Source organism: Diceros bicornis, chromosome 4 (genome assembly GCF_020826845.1).
Source record: "Diceros bicornis minor isolate mBicDic1 chromosome 4, mDicBic1.mat.cur, whole genome shotgun sequence".
Classification (NCBI taxonomy): Eukaryota; Metazoa; Chordata; class Mammalia; order Perissodactyla; family Rhinocerotidae; genus Diceros; species Diceros bicornis.
Genome location: NC_080743.1, coordinates 63,226,641 through 63,247,089, shown reverse-complemented (window position 1 = coordinate 63,247,089; position 20,449 = coordinate 63,226,641). Strand labels below are relative to the sequence as shown.

At 36.4% G+C, this 20,449-nt stretch overlaps 1 protein-coding gene across 1 annotated transcript; it reads left to right on the top strand.

The window, feature by feature from the left end:
- Positions 1 to 9,044: 9,044 nt before the first annotated feature.
- Positions 9,045 to 9,991, top strand: LOC131403313 (olfactory receptor 10X1-like). Its single transcript, XM_058537573.1, has one exon. The coding sequence runs from the start codon at positions 9,068 to 9,070 to the stop codon at positions 9,989 to 9,991; it is 924 nt and encodes a 307-aa protein (XP_058393556.1). The 5' UTR covers positions 9,045 to 9,067.
- Positions 9,992 to 20,449: the final 10,458 nt, after the last annotated feature.

The window sequence follows — 20,449 nt, the reverse complement described above, 5'->3', positions numbered from 1 at the left end:
ATTTCTGGTTCAATATCCTGCCCACTGAACCCATGCCTCAATCCAGAGGGCCACTTGATATTAGCTAGACCAGTCAAAGTATATTAATCTCTGATTGCAGTAATTGACACAAGTAGTGGGTGGGTAAATAAAGCCAGACTAACGAATGTTTCTTTTTCTTTTATATAACACATGGTCGAAGAAGAAATGAAGTGCAATAAGAAAATATTCTACTTTAATGATAATAAAAACAAAGCATGTTCACATTTGTAAAATGCAGCTAAAAACTGCTTAAAGGCAAATTTATACATTTAAGTTCTTATATTAAAAAAGAGGAAAGTGTTGTGGTCAGCCCAGTGGTGTAGTGGTTAAGTTTGCATGCTTCACTTCAGCAGCCCCAGGTTCACAGGTTCAGATCCCAGGCATGGACCTACACACTGCTCATCAAGCCATGCTGTGGTGACACTCCACATACAAACGTAGAGGAGGATGGTCGTGGATGTCCCCTCAGGGCCAATCTTTCTCCCGAAAAAATGAGGAGGATTGGCAGCAGACATTAGCTCAGGGCCAACATTCCCTGTCAAAGAAAAAAAAAAAAAAAAGAAGAAAGTGTTAAGCACATGATCAATGCTTAAAAAGGAAGAATCTATTTTTTTTTTTTTTTGGAAAAAATATCAAATTAATCAAAAAGTAAGGAGAAGAAAGAACATAATAAAGATATGAATAGCAAACAATATAATAGAAGAAAATAGTCAGCAATAGTAGAATTGAGTCCTTTAAATTCTTAGTGAAATGGAAAAATTCCTAAGATTGGTCAAGAATAAAGAGAAAATAATTAAAAAATAAAGAAGAAATGAACAAGGGAGTACTAGTTCAAATCATACAATTAAAGTATAAAGACATATTCTGAAGAAATTAATGTCAATAAACAAACAGAATAAAAGAAAATATTCTTTAAAAACAAAACCTAAAAAAGTGACAAAAATAAATAGAAAATCCTTATAGCCCTGTATTTGTTAAAGATATTGATTTCTACTGGTAAAACTTCCCCAAAGGGAAACTCCAGATTCAGATGGTTTCATTGGTTAATTCTACCAAACAGTTAAGGAAAAAAGAAAAACAACATTACACAAATTCTTTCAGGAAATAAAATGTTGAGAGTAATTCATATCTTATATTATGAGACCAGAATAACACTGAAACTGAAACCTGACAAGCACAGTGTAAGAAAATTTCAGACCACTATAACGTATTAACATAGTTCAAAAATATTCCTACCAAAATATTAGAAAATATATTCAAGAAATATATAAAAAAATATTTCAAGACAAAAGAAATTTATTTCAAGTCTGAAAGACTTATTATTTGAAAATCTGTTAACATAATTCACTAAATTAGCAAAATAAACAACAAAAATTTATCTACTCCTCTCAATATTTTTGGAAAAATTATCATTAAAAATCAATACCCATTGTTGATAAAAAGTCTGTTTCTATGAAAAACTAAAGCTAACACCATACCTCATGTGAAATATTGAACTATTTTCTCTAAGATGACCACTATTACCATCTCTATACAGCATTATACTGGAGGTCTAAACCAGTGCAATAATGTAAAAAAAGAGATATAAAAGGTATAATGATTTGAAAAGAAGAATAAAACTCTTCATTTGAAAATGACATGACTGAATATCTAAAAAATCTTATTCAATCTGCAAAAGGAGCTATAAAACTAATAAGTATATTTAGCAAGTTCTCAAGTCAATTGTTTTTCTTTATATTAGTTACAAAAAACAAAAAGTATTTTTAAATGTCAATATCAATAGCATCAAAACATAAATCACTTAGAATTATACATATGTAGTAGCATTATTCACAATAACCGAGATATGGTACTAATATAAATGTCCATCGATGGAAGAACAGATAAAGAAATGTGGAATATGCATACAATGGGGTATTTTTCATCCTTAGAAAAGAAGGAAATCTTGCCATTTGTGACAACACAGATGGATCTAGAGGACACTAAGCTAAATGAAATAAGCTGAAATAAGCCAGACATAGAAAGACAAAAACTACATATTCTCACCGATATGTGGAATCTAAAATAGCCAAACTCATAGAAGCAGAGAGTAGAATGGTAGTTACCACCGGCTATGTGGAGGGAGAAATGTGGAGACATTTTACAAGGATACAATTTTCAGTTATACAAGATGAATAAATTCTGGTGATCAAATGTATAGAATGGTGACTATAGGTAACAATACTGAACTGCATACTTGAAATTTGCTCACAGGGCATATGTTAATTTTTCTCATCACATACACAAAAAAATGGTGACTATGTGAGGTGGTGGGTATGTTAATCAGCCTTGATTATAGTGATTGTTTCACAGTCTATATGTATACCAAATTAACAGGTTGTACGCCTTAAATATACACAGTAAAATAGAAAAGAAAATCAGCACCCAGTTTTTCCAAAACAAGTAATCTTTAGACCCCACATGCAATATTATATGCTAAACACTAGGTGTGTTTTGATATTTTAATAATGATAAATAAAAATTTGTGTTTTATTTATGAAAAAATTCGACCCAAAATGACTTGAGATGGTGAGAAAAGCAGAATGGCTTGGGGGTTTTGTGGTGACTAGGGAGTGGAGGCAGTGTGAGATTTCCTGTGGAGAGGCTTGCATGGTTTGAAACTCCCACAGGTGACAAAAGAAGGGCACTAGGTTTTCTTATCAGCTTGCCCAGATGTGTGGCAGAAGGCAAAGGTGAAGGAGTTTAGAGGCTTAAATGATGTCAGAAAACAAAAAATGGAGTCAGACTCTTTTTTCAGTTCTGCCAATATCGCAGTGTTGATTAATACAGCTATACAGTAGGTCTTAATATTGGAAGGAGTAATTATTTCCATTTTATTCTTCTTTTCCAGATTGTTGTAGTTATTTAAAGGCTTGTGAGTTTCCATACAAATTATAGAATGTTTGTCTTTTCTAGAAAAATCCTTGCTGGGATTTTGAAAGGAATTGCATTAACATATAGATCAAATTTGGGTCTAATTTTGTTCTTCTTTTTTCTAGTTTCTTGAGATAAGACTTAGATTATTTATTAGAGACTTTTTCTCTTCTCTAATGTAAACATTTAGTGCTATGAATTTCCCTTTTAGTATTGCTTTAGCTGCATCTCACAAATTTTGAAATATTGTAATTTCATTTTGATTCAATTGTGTGTATTATTTTTGTTTCCTTTGTGACCTCCTCTATGACCCATGGATCATTTAAATTCCATGTGTTTGTAGATTTTCCTATTGTCTTTCTGTTATTTCTAACATGATTTCATTATGGTTGGCAAACCATGCTATCCTCTGTATGATTTCCATCCTTTTAAATTTTTTGAAGTTTGCCTTGTGGTCTAGGATTTGGTTTACCTTAGTGTACGGTGGAGAATGTGTTACCCTCTAGGCTCTGCTGGCAATGCTACTATGGGCAGACAAGGGGTGCCTGGTTTTTGTGAGGTGGGATCAAGTTAAGATATCAGCTCTGCTGACACATCAGGTGTAAGCAGATTAGGCTCCCCACAGCCGCTAGCTATGGCTCTCCCTATTAAGTCTCTGTTGGGCTTCCCCTTTCTTGATCCTTTTCCAGAGAGAATAGACTTTACTTTTACTTTGTACTTTACTTTTATTTTATCTTTTTTTGGTTTTTATCTAGACCTGTTGACAGTTTCAGTTTGCAAGTGGCAGTGCCCTCCACATCCCAGTCTGGGATATATGGAAGAGAAAAAAAAAAGTCCTTGGGACTTCACTGTGGTATCATTCTTCAAGTCCTGAGGTCCCTAGCCAATCCATCTTCCCCTTTTTAAAAAAAAAATGTATATTTTTTAATTGAAGTATAATTCACATATAACATTATATTAGTTTCAGGTGTACAATGTAATGATTCAATATTTGCATATATTGTGAAATGATCACCACGACTAGTCTAGCTAACTTTGGTCACCATACACAGTTACAATTTTTTTTTTCATTCTTGTGATGAGAAATTTTAAGATCTATTCTCTTAGCAACTTTCAAATATGAAATACACTATTATGAACTATAATTAATAATCTTCTCTTCATCACCTTGCAGAGTCATTTTATGGTTGTCTGTTGAATTATTTCCAAGTTATTTAGTTGTATTTAGAGAGGAGACCAAAGCAAAGTGAATACATACCATGTTTTTCTGGAATCTGAATTAATGAAACTATTTAAGAAATTGGCAAACTGTTTTCCAAAATTCCAAGTATTTTATAATTCTTACATCCTCTACAGCAGTGTACAAGTTACAGTTCTTCCAAATCCTAACCAACACTAGTATAGTCAACCTTTTTACTTTTAGATATTTTAATAGTTGTGTAGTAGAATCACATTGGGTTTTTAATTTGTATTGCCTAATAACTGATAATGTTGAGCATCTCTTCATGTGCTTACATCCCATCCATATATACTTTTTAAGTGCTTTTAAAATCTCATTGTAATTATATTATATACTTCTAAAATATGTTTATTTAAGCAATTTTACACAGTTATTACACAATTGGAAGTGCTGGACTACAATAAGATATTATATAGTACCAGGAGCTAGGATTCCAGCCCTTCTTATTTTTAGAATTCTTTCTCAACACTTCTTCTCCATGGCACCTTCTCTGACCACCCTGGTCCAGTTTGTCTTGTCTTGTCTGTTCACTGTTATAGTCTTCAGCAAACTACAGCACACAGTGGTCCACCCTTATACATGGTTTCACTTTCCACAATTTCAGTTACCTGTTGTCAACCATGGTCCAAAAATATTAAATGGAATATTCCTGAAATAAATAATTCATAAGTTTAAAGTTGTACTCATTCTGAGTAGCATGATGAATCTCACACTGTCCTGCTCCATTCTGCCCAAGACCTGAATCCTCTCTTTGTCCAGCGTATCTATGTTATGTATGCTACCCATACAACCTGCCCATTAGTCACGTAGTAGCTATCTCTGTTATCAGATTGACTGTTGAGGTATCACAATGCTTGTGTTCAAGTAACCATTGACATCATCTGCTCCTGACATCCAAACATCAACAACGTAATGGCTTGATGATCCTCCTTGTGACCTATTGTCAGAAGGTCCACAGTAACCTAACACTACATCACAACACCTACGCAATTCACCTACGTCAGCTTATCATGTAGACATTGTATCATCTCACAGAATCACAAAAAGAAGGGTGACTACAGTACAATATATTTTGAGAGAAAGAGACTGTATAGCTTTTATTACAGTGTATTGTTATAAATCTTTTATTAGTAGTTATTGTTGTTAATCTACTACTGTGCCTAATTTATAAATTAAGCTTTATCATATTTATGTATGTATAGGAAAAATCATAGTTTGTATAGGGTTTGGTACTATCCGTGGTGTCAGGCATCCCCTGGGGATCTTGGAACGTATTCCCCATGGATAAAAGGGGACTACCGTAATTCTCTTTTCATGGGCACTATCTTCTTTCCACCACTGAAGTATAAATCCCTTGAAAGAAGATACTGTTCTGCATCCTTTTTTGAGTTCTCCCATAGTACAATCTTTAAATACTGTAAGCCCTTCTTAATACCCAGGAAGGGGGTCAGTGATGAGAGGAAAAGAGTACGTTTGTGGTAAGTGGGAGAGCAAATTGAACGATCATTAGGGATGCAACTTCTCATGCACTTTCCTCTACGCCAAAACAAAACTTATGAAGTAGCAGGAACCCTTGTTTATGGGCAGGATATGAACTCTGCAAATTTTAAATCCCCAGAGATTTCCAGAGAGTTTTACAAGTCACAAGCTACACAAAGCCCTGTAACTAATGAGAACAAATTAGAAAGTTGAGTGAAAAAGTTCTCTTGCTCCCTCTGATGACAGACGAGAGGAATTCTCTCAGGTCTCCTAACCAGAACCAAACCTCTAGAGCTGAGGAACCTCAGGCCATGATGATAATCAGACAATCTCTCTAAACTGGAAGAAGGAATGACTCTAAACCATTGTGATTTACTGAGTGGTGAGAACTGATCACAGCACATGTGGCTTAGCTTCATAACTCATGTCAAAAAACTCTAGAGTCATAGAAAGCTGAAGCTTATACCAAATCAGGACATTTTTCTCACTTCCCAGCTGGTAAAACTTAGACCCAGAAGGTGCAGGGACTTTCCCAACGTCACTAAACTAGCAGTGATAAAGTTAAGAATAGAGACTCAGACCAGTGTTTTTTCATACTAAGTCAAACTCTATCTCTTTTGAGTGGAGAACAATGCATGCTTCCAACAATGTGAAGACTGTCCCGGAAGAAAAAAACTCTAACACTGAACTGGCTTTGGAGCCCTGATAAAATACACATAGAATAGGAAACTATTCTAGATGGTTTGACTCTCTATTCATGATAATTTATTGTCATTGCATTTTCTCCAAATTGCCATTTCTCTTTGACTTTGCAAAGGGTGTGTGTTTCTTTTGTCAGTGGATCCATATTCCAAATTAATTTTGATGCTTGGGGATTTGGGAACAACTTCAGAGGTAGGTGAGAGTAGGGTGGGTTATTTTACTCTCACTCCCTACACACACACATTCAGAATAGGCCAGAAGTAGATGGATATTCTGACATTTGTAGTCTACTGCTGATGATCCACCAAGCAGATATTTAGCACACAATTAAAGGTAAGAATTTGTAAGGAAGGGCTGTCTTGGAATTTATATTGCTGATTGTTTGTGTTTTCAAAATGCTTCTGAATTTAATGATGGCTTTGAAAATAATCCCTCTGGGCTGTCTTGCAGGGGAAATGGTTTTTTGTGTGAAATCAGGCTGTTCTGCAGGTAGCATGTTAGAGCTTTCGTCTTGCACCAAGCACACCAGGTACTAATACAACTTCTTGTTTTGCAATATATTCTTTTTTTTTCCCCCTCTCTTTGGTTTACTTAGCTAATATTTTAGTTCCACAATCCATATAATTGCCCTTCTTATAGAGTTACTCTGAGTCAAGAGAACTTAAGAACATTACTGTGAAAAGTGCTCTACTGATGAAAGTAATTTTTCACAATGGAATAGGGATAGGCAGAAGGATATATTGGGACCAAGTGTTTCTGAGAGGGAGAGAAGATCTTCTGAAACAGTCCAGAATGCTTCAGAAAGCTGTTTATAGGGGAAAGTGAAACAGTAATCTGCAAGTGTGGATTTGAATACCAAAAAGACTCACACTAAATTTGGATACTAGGGAGGCTTACACTAAAATCCCTCAGGAGGGAGCTCAAGAATCATTTAGACACTGTCCCTTATAATACATCCTTAGGCAAGAAGACAGAAAAATCTTTTAGTCTTCTCTTTGGGAGATAATCAGTCACAGATAAGAAGGTGTGGATGCAGTGAGAGAAAGAGGGAAACAGGAAAAGAGAAAGGGTTGAGGGAGATAAGGAAAGATTGCCATGTGATTCGTGTATGACTATGAAAGAATAAGTTCAGGTCTTGTCAGTTCTAGGAAGACAAGAATCAATGGGGACCTATAAAGTAAAGTTCATAGGGTGGTCGATTATTTCTGCAACAATTCATAATTCAGACAATTTTCCTACTGCCTTTCTGACTCTTATTGACTAGCTAGATTCTGCCGTGAGAATAGTTATTTTTAGCCCGAACTAAATTTAATTAGGAGTGGAAAGTCTGTTGATCTCCATGCTCAAAATCACATTCTGAGCAGTGCTAAATAACTAAGTAAAACAGAAATTTTTTTATAGATTCAGCGCTTTTTTTTGATGATTAACCTATCCATCCAACATTTATTGCAAATTATTACCTTCTTAAAATGCTCCATATTGTCACCCTAAGAAATACAGAAATATGTGACTCAGAGTCTCTTTCCTCAAGAAGAAAACAATGATAAATGAAAAGAGTACACAATTAAAGTCAAGACAGACTTGATTCTAGTTACCAATATGCCATGTCATAGATACAATTATGTTATTTCTAAAATAAGTAAAATAATCACAGCTGCACTACTCACTTCACAGCTGTCCTATGCACTTCATATTTATGCTGTGAGGATAAAATCAATAAACATTGAAAGAATCTGGCAAAATGTAAACTCTATAAATGCTAGTTATTAAATATGTTGGCAGCTGGGACAGGAAAAACAATAGCATGTTTTAATAAAGCTGAAGGAATGTGTTAAATATAAGGAAAAACACCATGATGTAGAAGTCAGAGGAGGATCAGATTAAATCAGGTGTAGAATTAGCAAAGAATTCATAGAATGGCTAGCATTTATCATTTTCAGATGCCGAGCTCGGCATTGATGAAATAGGCAAAATCTCAATTGCCACCTGCACTATGTTTGCATAAATGGTCTGTTTATCAATACTAACAACATACTCTAATTAATCACTATTAATCCTAAGGGTCCTGGTATATCCTATCTTCTTTCTCTCTCCTCACAGTGGAGGAAAGGGAGCATGTTATTTACTTTCCTTTAATATTTCAGGACCTAAATGTCTTCTCCAAGAGTAAAAAATGACTTTAGACTTCTCTAACAATTGTAAGCCATAGTCTAAGGTTGGTCCCCTAATTACTATAAATCAACAATCAACGTTCACTCAGTAGATATTTACAGACCATATATTATGTGGAAATTGCTGTGCTGGACCTTGACTCTGTTTGTCTGTTAGCTACTAGGTAGTTTTTCCAGTATTCAGAATCTGATTCATTTCTGGATCACCTGTTGCACCTGCATCTCCCTCATTTGGACATCGACTAGAATATTTTTGCCCTATTGCGGTACCAGCCAAATAATTATTAAAAAAGAATAGGCCATAAAAATCCTATTGTCACTTAAGTAATCAGTAATTGGTTGTTGAATAAAAAAGAAATGAACAAATGAACAATTAGGAAAACACATCACTTACTTATACGTGGTGTTTTGCTAAACTAAGTGAAAAACCAATTGGTCATTGTAACTCGGATCATTTGTCTTATTCACATCACAATTTTCAAAGAATAATGGAGAATTTTATGTTTACTTCTTGTTTCTTCCAGATATCAGACATTAAACAATGAAGATCAACCAGACAATCCTAAAGGAACTCATTCTTGCTGGTTTTTCTGTTTATCCCCATGTACAGACATGCCTCTTTGTGGTCTTCTTTTGCCTCTACCTTCTCACCCTCACAGGTAACCTGGCCATCATGGGTCTTACTTGGGTGGACAGAGCTCTCCACACCCCTATGTACCTCTTCCTCAGTGCACTCTCCTTCTCTGAGACCTGCTACACCATGACCATCATCCCCAAGATGCTGGCAGATCTGCTGGCCAAAAGTAGAAGCATTTCAGTCATGGGTTGTGGCTTGCAGATGTGTTTCTTCTTGGGACTTGGTGGCACTAATTGTTTCATCCTTACATTGATGGGCTATGATCGCTTCCTGGCCATCTGCAACCCTCTCAGATATCCCCTGCTTATGACCAACATGGTATGTGGACAACTTGTGGCCTCTGCTTGGGCTGGAGGCTTCTTTATCTCTCTGATAGAGACTGTGCTGATATTCAGAGGCTCTTTCTGCAGCCCCAACCTTGTCAAACACTTCTTCTGCCATATGCGGGCAGTTGTGAGGCTGAACTGCCTAGACAGCAAGCACACAGAATTTATTGTAACAGTGATCTCAGTGTCAGGTTTGCTGGGCACCTTCCTGCTCATCATCCTCACTTATGTTTTCATTCTGTCCACTGTCTTCAGGATCCCTTCAGCTGAAGGGAAGCAGAAGGCATTTTCTACCTGTGCTTCCCACATCACAGTGGTCGCCATCCACTTTGGTTTTGCATCTATTGTTTATCTGAAGCCTGAAGCCTCAGGGGGAGATGACACACTGATAGCAGTCCCTTACACTGTCATTACCCCTTTCCTCAGCCCCCTCATTTTCAGCCTCAGGAATAAGGACATGAGGAATGCTTTTAGAAAAGTGCTTGAAAGACAAGGTCCTTGAATGAATAGTTTTGGATTATTGCTGCATGGTTGACTGCCTGCCGAGTGAAGCATTTACCTTGTGTCGTCTGGAGGAGCCTGTACCATTTGTCTTTTTCCAGAAGCTGGCATAGGGAGATCAAGTGACTGAGTCTGGGACCTAAGCCATCACAACCCTTTACTCAGCTTGTAAAGGAAGTTGTCCAATTCTTCTACTGTCCATCTCTATCTACTTTTACTACTACTATCAGTTGTCCAACCACTTCTCTTTCTACTATCTGCCTCAGCAGATGGTAGGCTTCTGTCAGTCAACTGCTGGGGGTCCTGCACCATTGATAGAATGGAAAAGAAATATCGTAGAACAAAATAAAGAACACCTGAGACCACTACACTAAGATATGTTTTCAAATATCAAAAGACATAAAGGTTGCTGAATTTTTCTTAGCAACATTGGGAGGCCCTGTGTTGCACCTCCCAGGAAAGAAACCATTTCTAATAGTAGATACATCAACTGTCTACTTATGTATAGCTGGATTTATATCTGTATTTGTTAAGTGCCCATGCTATACTGACTACTAATACTCTTCATGACTGTGTCCTTCCAATGACTATCAGATGATAACTTCTGTATAAACAGGATATCTTAGAAAATTGATTCAAACAAATAAAAGGATACTAGAGCCTACATGTTCTATGAATGTGGGAATCCATGGGTGAGTTCTGGAACTAACCTCCATTTTCTTTAAGTTGAAGATATTCAAAAGCAAATGTTTAAAAAAAAAAACAAAACTATATCATAATATTGAGGGTTTGACAAAAAAGGTATTTTGAAATAATTTTGGAAAACATAAAATGTGTAAATAAAGGAAATCAAATCAACATAGCATCAATCTTTATATCACCAGGAAGAAAATTAGAAGCTCTGTGGAGGTTATATAACAGAACAGTGGTAAGTGGTCTTACTGAAAATTCAGATGTATAAGCCTAGGGAAATTTCTGAATCCCCTTGTCTCAGTTATGTTATAACCAAATCTGTGACCTCTTATGAAGGACATAAGTTTTGTACCAGGGTTTGGTATACATAAAATAGATGTAAAATGTTGGAATAATTTCTGAACTCCATTATTTACTGGAATGTTATAAAGATAAATGAGATAATGGATGAATATCATATGTACATACAGTGAGTAAGGTTACCTCTTACTACAACTCTACTTTCTTCGCTGAGACTATTTTTTTGGCACAAGTTCAAGCAGAATATTTACCTTCTTCAAACTGTGGTCACTGCCTCAGTGCAAGAGTATTTTTTCTACTTTTGTTTCACACCTGAAAACTGATTATCCAATCAAGGGAAGTTATAAAATCTTGGAACTAAATACTAACAATGTATCCACTCATGGTGGGTGTAGAAGATATGATGGTAAGTCTAGACTCAAGTTCTGAAGTTGAATTTGGACAAATCATACACCTGATATGGTGACTGTGGCAGGGATTGGTAGTTGGCTACTTAATATCTGTTGTTAAGCTAGAAATAAGTAACTAAACGGGTGTTGCAAAATACTTATATGTTTACCAGTCAAGAAACTCACTTCTAAATAAACCATGAATCTGGACCAGCCCGGTGGTGCAAGCGGTTAAGTGTGCACGCTCTGCTGCGGTGGCCCGGGGTTTGCTGGTTCAGATCCCGGGCACGCACTGATGCACCACTTGTCAGGCCATGCTGTGGCAGTGGCTCATATAAAGTGGAGGAAGATAAGCATGGATGTTAGCTCAGGGCCAGTCTTCCTCAGCAAAAAGAGGAGGATTGGCATATATTAGCTCAGGGTCTATCTTCCTCATAATAAATAAATAAATAAATAAATAAATAAATAAATAAATAAATAAACCATGAATCAAATAACAAATCCCCATGGATATTAGAAAAAATGATTTGACCTGGAGGCAAGGAAAATACTACACGTCAAGTATTGCGGGATACAGCTTTTAAGTGTTAGATGGAAATATACAGCCTTCAAAATGCATATTAGAAAATCTCATTGGCTGAAAATTAATAATCCAAGCATTAATCTGAAGAATTTAGGAAAGAAATAACTAAATGAACAGAGAAAGATTGTACAGAAAAAATAAAAATAGAGCAGAAATTAAATAAATAATAGTATGCAATAGAGCAGCTCAAAAAAGTTGAAGTTTGGAATATTGAAAATATTAATGAATTGTACTATTCTCTGGTGAGATTGATGAAGAAATAAAGACCAAAAATAAAATAAACAATCATGGGAATGAAAATCTGGGCATTTCTCAGATCATGTAGGCATAAAAGATGAAAGAATGTCATGAATGACATCCTGTACATAAATTCAGGAACTTACATAAAGTGTGAAAATTCCTATAAAATATATATTAATGTTGACATAGAGAGAAATAATTATTTAATTCTCAAGAAATTGAATTTTAATTAATGCATTTCACATTAAAAAAAAAACTCTTTATCCTCACTAGTAGATTCTGCCAAACTTTTAAAGTGGAAATTATGCCAAACTTCCACAAAATCTTCCATAAAACAGAAAAGAGTAAATACTCTCCAACTCATTTTTTTGGCTAGTATAATCTAGAAACTAAATCTTGAAATCTTGCTTAGGATGATAGATGCAAAATAGGTAAGTAAAATATTATCCAACAAAATATATATACTTAAGTTGGATTTAGTCCAGAAAGGCAAGGTTGGCACGTTTAAAAATTAATCACTGTAATTTACCTCATTATCATAGTAAAGCACATTAATCAAAAGATTATCTTAATTAATGCAGAAAAATATTTTGATAAAATTTAATATCCATTCAGAGAATAAATAAAACCTCTTAACATAATAGGAATTAAAAGGAATTTCTTTAAAATAATGAAGGTTTTCTGAAGAAAAATCTCTATTAAACTTCTTACTTAATGGTGAAACATTTATATCTGTCCGGGTTAAATCAGGAACAACACAAGAAAGCCTTCTGCCATCACTTCTATTCCATCTTATTCTAGAAAGTACTGCATTAAGAAAAGAAAAGGAAAAAGCAATGCAAGGATTATAAAGGAAGAAAAACTATCATTTCTCATGAACTATATGATATTTTTATATTAGCGAATTCAAAATAATCTGCAAATTATTAGAATTAATAATTGATATACTGCTGGGTACATGTATGTAAACAAATCAATTGTATTCCCATAAATTAGTAAGAATTGAAATATAATTTTTAAAAATACTTCATATATCAAAGCTTCAAAAATATCAAACCTTAGTATGTCAAGACTGAATTGATCATTGATTTTCTCATGTTGTTCCTCCTTCTGTGTTTTCTAAAAGTTAACACCTCCCCACCATTTTGGGCTGAAAATTCTGAGATAATTGTAGTTCTCCCACTTTTTATAGCATCACCTAATCTATTGTGATGTACTGCTGTTTGTAATGCTATTATTTTGCAGTAACAACAAACTTTCACTATCACAGAGAGGAGTGGGAAATTTCTTCCAATGCAGTGTGCTCCCTCCCCAGTATTGCATCTTAAACCGGAGGTCATTTGGCCTCTGATGAACCCTCTTAGTGATAGAGAGATTAGCACACACCCCAGGAGTTAACATACTCTGTTGACTTAAAAAGCCTCAAAATGAGTTTATTTGGGAATCACCAAAAGAATTGCAATTCAGGATGTTCATGCTATGGCAAACCATAAAAAAATCCAATCAATAAGGAAAGGGAGCCAGCCTTATAGAGAAAAAGGAGGAGTAGGGACGGGAGTTCTAAACCCAAGTCCATTGGGGGAAAGTAACAGTTTCAGGTCAACAATGGCTTCTTATTGCCCAAGCTGCCGCATTTCTCATTGGCTGGGCCATTGCCGGGTGAGGAGAGAGGTCTTTCTTCCCTACCAACATAGTTGTACTTCCATTCCAAGATGCAAGCGGTCCCTCCAGTTCTAGTTGATGTAATTGACAATGTGTGATAGAGCTCCCCCTACAGGCCTTCTTGACTCCAATTTAGTTAAGGTTTCCTTTACTAATTTCCAGAACTCCATTTGTGCTAGTCCCAGTAGACCAAGAAGCAGAGGAGTAACCTGTGCATGGATGGCAGTCAGGAAACTCAGAGTCGTGAGAGAAAGAAAACTTCGTCCTTTTCAGAAACAGATTCAGATTTAAGCCAGGAATCAGGAATCTGAAATTTTTTCTCCGCCCATCCTCACTCCAATTATCCTGAGGTCTTCCCTGTGCATCCTTCTAGCACGGTTCTAATCACAAGGGGATGTAAAATGGAGCAAGTAGGAAAAGATGCTTCCTCCATTGGAACCTGTAGACTTGTGGACAGGAGATAAAGCATCTCTGTCTCACACATAAACACAGACAAGTGATACAGATCAAAGGTGAATAGAGTTGGACAAATAATATTTTTGCAAAAAAAAGTAATAGTCTAAAGAGCCAGTCAGAATGAATTTATACATGATTCTCTTACTTTGTTGTTTCATCTCCTCAATAGAATTTTAGACTTGAAATATCATTATATCTATCTACTGATGCAGACAGATAGCCTCCTCAGCGCCTCTGAAAATAAGATTTACAGAAGCACTACATGGATGGCACTCAGGCCATGAACTCAAGAACTTTATTCTGACTTCCCTCCAGGGCTATGTCCCTCCAGACCTTGCTCTTTCATTGTATCATGTATGGTCCCTGAAGTGACTTGGACACAGTCATGTGGGGGAGAGGTAGGTCATCATGACAACGTGTCCTAAGGGGCTATATCGCTCATGGTGAGTTGATAAGGCTGGCTATTGCTGCCCCTGTTTGCTTCAGGGCCTCATCTGTCAAGCCTCTGTGCTGTTTTGCCTCAAATGACTCAGAGAACAGCATGAAGTATCAGCTTTATTGAAGAGTAGGTGGTGCTGACTGCACCTGCCTGGAAGCAACAGGTAACCAGCCTATGACAAACATTCAAAGACAGGGTATATGAGTGAATGCAGAGGAGAGGCAATCAAAGAACTAGGAGACCTCTGTGAGAAATTTTATCCTTACTTAGGTTAGATCCTTCATCCATTCCCTGTGGTTTCCAGATCCTTCATAATCCTGAAAATCTCTTGAATTTCTCTAGATGTTCAATTGGCTTAAAATCTGAAAAAGATTAGTCATCCAAACGTCTCATACTGAGTACTCTGGTATTTTACTCATATCCAAATCTTTATGATTATGGAGTTGATGCCTGAGAAATACACTTGAAATGTTCACAAATGTAAGAGATGTTTTTAAGTTCCATTGAAGTGAAGTGATGGAGATCTGCGAACATGATAGAAAGGACAGGAAATTGTGTATGGAAAGGGGGAATCCAGAGAGCAGAGGTTGATGGTAGGAGAGGCAGGGGCCAATCTTGGTATGCTTAGAGAGTAGCACCCTCCTTACCCTAAGGCCAGGACCAAAGCCATACCTGCCAGATTCAGTCCATGTCTCACAGCCCAAATTCAAATGAAATTAAAAAAAAGAAAAAAACTATTATTAAATTTGACTGCCATACACACATGAGCCAAACAAAACAAAACAAAATAAAACTTTCTTTTTATATGAATGAATTCATCTGGCTATACCCATAGACATCTAATTATTTCCATGGAGGATGTATAGGATAAGATTAAGTTTGCTACCATACCTCCAATGGCCAGATTATTGGGTTTATCCCAGCTTCACAATTTCTTAGATGTGTGATCTTGAAAAAAAATCACTCGTCTCTCTGTCATTTATAAATAGACATAAAAGTGCTTAAAATCATTGAACTTTCATGAGGATTAAGCTACTATATTTAAAGTACCGAGTGCCTTACAGATAGTAACCAATTTTCTTATTATATTTTCTCCACATGCCATGTAGGCACAGACAAAGACAGTAATTATAGCTGTTCTAGACTGTTCTTAGTTGCTGATTCACAAGTTCTTTGCTAAATAAGTTACAGTTATTCCACTTATGATGATCAAGTGAAGAATTCAAGGAAAACAAAACAATTTTCTCTGAAAATGGGATATGCCTGTGTAAAAGGCCCTGCGCAATGTGTTTATGTTGCTTCCTGAGGAAGGCCATTGGCAGTCAGGCAATGTACTATTCAGGCTTTGTTTATGGAACATCTAGGAGATAGGGGTTAGACAGGAATTCAAGCAGTTATGCTGCTATAAAAAACCAACTGGGGAAATCCAAGTGATGTCTGCATGGTTTGAGACCCCCAGACCTGTGGAATCACCAATATGTTCTAAAATAAGTGCAGTTCACATTGTGGGCAAATCATCATCACCTAAATTGTCTCTTTGATTGTCATGTAGCCTAATGAAGTAGGAGTGACAGAAGCAGCAGCATCCCTATTTGATAGATAAAAACACAGGTTCAGCTTTCTACCTCTGAAAGACAGAAGGAACCTTAATTTCCCAAGCTCCTAAATTATCATATTATGTATTTCTTAGCTCATTCAATAAAGACTTATTGGGTACCTATTATGTACAAAGCACTAAACTTAATGAGGATAGAGAAATGAGTGAGAGTTTTTGCTCCTGAAGAGGAAAAATCCAGGCAAATACATAATTATTCTGTTAGTCTGTTAACAGAGTCATAGTCACAATAGTGGATGTGAGGGATCTCCTGGACAAATTCTTCACAGAACAACTGACGTTTATGATGTTTATTCATGTGCAAAAGTCCAGAGGCAGAAAACAGAGTGGTGTCTTAAAGAATTTTGACATGACTGGAGGGTTAAACAAGAGTGACAGTTGATAGAGGTGGAAGTGAGGGTGACCATGAAAGATAACACTCACGGGCAAGTAAAAGATGAATGGTACAATACCATCAACATCATTTAGTTCTGAGAAGATCAACGGATAAAGAGCTGCTCTTGGTTCTAAAAGGAAATGCAATGGGAGAAATCCTCAAGATCTCCCTCATTAATTGTTATTTGGAACCTAAGCTGTCAAATGAGAAGGGTGTGTTTAAAGAGCTTATCACTGTGTGAATGTTAAAACTTCAGGCTCTTCTGCCCTGGTGGTAGAATGCTGCCCTGATATCATAAAAATCTTGAAGTGCCAGTAGAGGAGGAATGTTGTTCCAAGACTGACAAGGAAGGAAAGACGTGGCCCAGAAGTTAGAGTGAACAGAAAAAAAAGGTGCAAATAACAAGAGCTCAGTGCACACAATGCACTGATAAACTCAGAGCCACCAGAAGGATCTGAGAACTGTGATTCAGAAGCAGTCTATCCAGGAGGGCCTTCTCTAAAAGAGAGAGCAGGTTAGGATTAGGGTATAGATAAAGGAAGAGAGATAATATCTGGCAGGGATTAAATAGCAGTCCAGTTTGAATAGCAAATGGAATTCTACTTTCAACAACAGAGCAGGAAACCTAAGAAGATGATGATGTAAAGTGGTATTGAAGAGCGGGGAAGAGTTAGAGTCATGGGCACCTCTGGACACAAGTGACCCTGCTTGCAGGCTTGCATTTGAATCAACAGACGATTTAAGCCAAAGTGGTCTGCAGAGCAGGACTGACTTCAAAAAAACTTGTGAACCAGACAGTGAGTTTCCTAGGCTACTTCCCACTCTCCACCCCATTTTTTAACAATTTCTTTCCCCCGTACCCTGGGACTAATCCTGGGCCAAGTTGGAATTTCAACCAAATTTCATGCAGTGCTATTACGGAAGAGAACTCTAGTTTGTATTCAGTTTGTGTAATTTACAAAGTATATATATGAATGAAATAAATTATTCAAGATTATACAAATCAAGACTGAAGCTCATCCCACTATTATTTTTTGAGTGTCTACTGTGTTCTAGATACTGCTCTGTATACAGAGAATAGAGGGAAGAAGACGGGTTCCTTTTCAGAATTTTTGTCATTGCTCAGTCGACTTCAACATCTGAATTCCCTTACTTCTGCTCTTCGGAGTTTCCAGCCATCACTTTTTACTTTTTTTCATCCTCTATTATTACATAGCCCTAAGGTTTGTCGTGCTTCCTTTCTATCCAGTCCTCACCGTTACCACCCATACCTCCCTCCAAACTCTCTCTCAGAAAAGTCTCTGACACATTAAGTCACTTTGCCAAACCTGGATTTATGTGCCCTGGATGGTGCAAAAGGACTTTCCAAGATCCAGGTATGAATTGTTCTGAAAGAATCAGACCCTGATCTTCAACTCCCTTATCCGCTCTTCTTAAAGCTGCTCTACTTGAGAAACTATTTCTTCTCCCTTCTCACTTTCTTTTTCACAACTTTTTCTCCATCTGTACAAGGGAAGGCATAACTGAATCTTACACTGTGAAAGTGTCCCAGAGGGTAAGTTAATGCCAATGCCAATATCAGTGCTGAGAAAGTGAATGACTAATAACTAGGTAACACATCCTTTTGCAAGCCAGTGGTTTCCAATCTCTTTCTTTCAACACAATTGAAATGGAAGCTAATTTAGTTGTCAGCTAATAGATCAATAAAAATAATTTTCCTGTTAGATGACTATAATTTCTGACACATAACTAATAGAAAGTTCAAATAATTTAGTGTTATTACTAGAACAAAACAACTTCTGTTCCCCGGGCTATGGTATGTTAATGCCATCTATTTATGTGAACTAGTTTCCTCAGTGTTTATATCTCCAAAATGAAAAGTAAGTATGGAATTGATGCTGAAACCTTTCTCATTATGGTAAAAAGTAGTCTTCATGGATGCACACAAGAACTGAAAAATTATCATCCACGTTATTATAAAATGGTGTTCCAGTAAGTTTTTAAAATGTTGTCTAATATATTATTTAAAATGTGTCATATATTTCTACTGCCCGGGTGAAATGTATGCTAATTATATAATAATATCTAGAAGAAAGTTTTTTTTAAACCATTATAGCCAAGAGTACAGGAAACAAAGAAACATGTAGATAGATAGGTAGATACCTAGCTAGCTAGATGATAGATGGGTAGATGGGTACATAGGTAGATAGGTAGATAGACAATAGATAGATAGAGAAAGAAAAACCAATAAAAGCTTGCAATTATAAAAATATATTATAATACTGAGTGAGAAAAATTTTCAGTGAGAAAAATAATGTAAAATCTCAATTTTTCAAGATACCTTCACTCATGTAATTTTTAAGACAAGTATGAGTGGGTATCATAGCACTAATATTTAGATTTCCCTGAATGTGTGAAGGAGTGATATAATAGTTTCATTTAAAATGTCACTACCCTCATGCAGTGGAAATTAAGATTCCTTGCAACTATTCAAATGTATCATTAAAAAATAGATGTCAACTCTAAATTATGCAGTCTAATAGAGTGTTTTTTAAGTTGCTTAATGGAAAAAAATGTGAAGACAAAGGCTTAAATCCCACCCAAATGAATATGCTTGATGATATCTCACATGTGATCCAATCTCAAGTCAGAATCATAATTTTGCCAGGTGCCCTCTGGAGAAGCTGGGACACTGGCAATATTGACAGGAGACTGAAAAGGCACAGAGGGTTGGGTGGGAGGCACATGACTACCTCCTCCACTCTCATGCCTCATCAGCTGTATCCATTTTCTGTCACTGTTGTAACAAATTACCACAAATTTGGTGTCTTAAAACAATAGAGATTTATTCTCTCACAGTTTTGGAGGCCAGAAGTCTGAAATCAATACCATTTGGCCCAATTCAAGGTGTTGGCAAGGCCATGCTCCCTCCAGAGGCTTTAGGGGAGAATCCATTCCTAGCCTCTTTTAGCTTCTGGTGTCTGCTGACATTCTTTGGCTTGTGGCCACATCACTCCAATCTTCCAGCATCTTCAAATATCTCTCTGGTCCATCTTCACGTTGCCTTCTCTTCTGTGTGACTATTTCAAGTTTCCCTCTGCTTCTTGCTTATGAGGACCCTTGAAATTGCATTTAAGGTTCACTTGGATAATCCACAGTAATTTCTCATCTCAATATCCTTAACTTAATCACAAGTGCAAAGACTGTTGTATGATGTAATATTTACAGGTTCTGGGAATTAAGACGTGGACACCTTTTTGGGGTCCTTTTTCAACCTACCACACCAGCCCTGAGAATGAGACGATCTTTTCTAGCACAGAAAATGTACTCAAAAATGCTTGTAAAATGAATGGGAAAATGACTCCTTGAGGCAGAACTCCTTTATCTACTCTACACTGAATTATTTTTTGAGCTATGAGTGGCTACTTCCCAAACCAAGCTCCATCCTCCCATGCCGCCTTGCACTGTAGCTCAAGTAATGTCTTAGAGCTACTGCTTCCTTTTAGTCCAATTTCCCTTGAGAAATGAGCCATCAGGCTCCAGCTTGCTAACAGTCTTTCTTTTATTCATTCATTCAACAAATATTGAATAAAGGTGCTATGGGGCTTAGGGGTTTGTGGGAAGTGAAGAAAGAGCATGTTCTGGATAAAAAAACAAGAATTGAAATATTAAGACTTGTTTTGAAATCACTCAGCAAGCATTTATC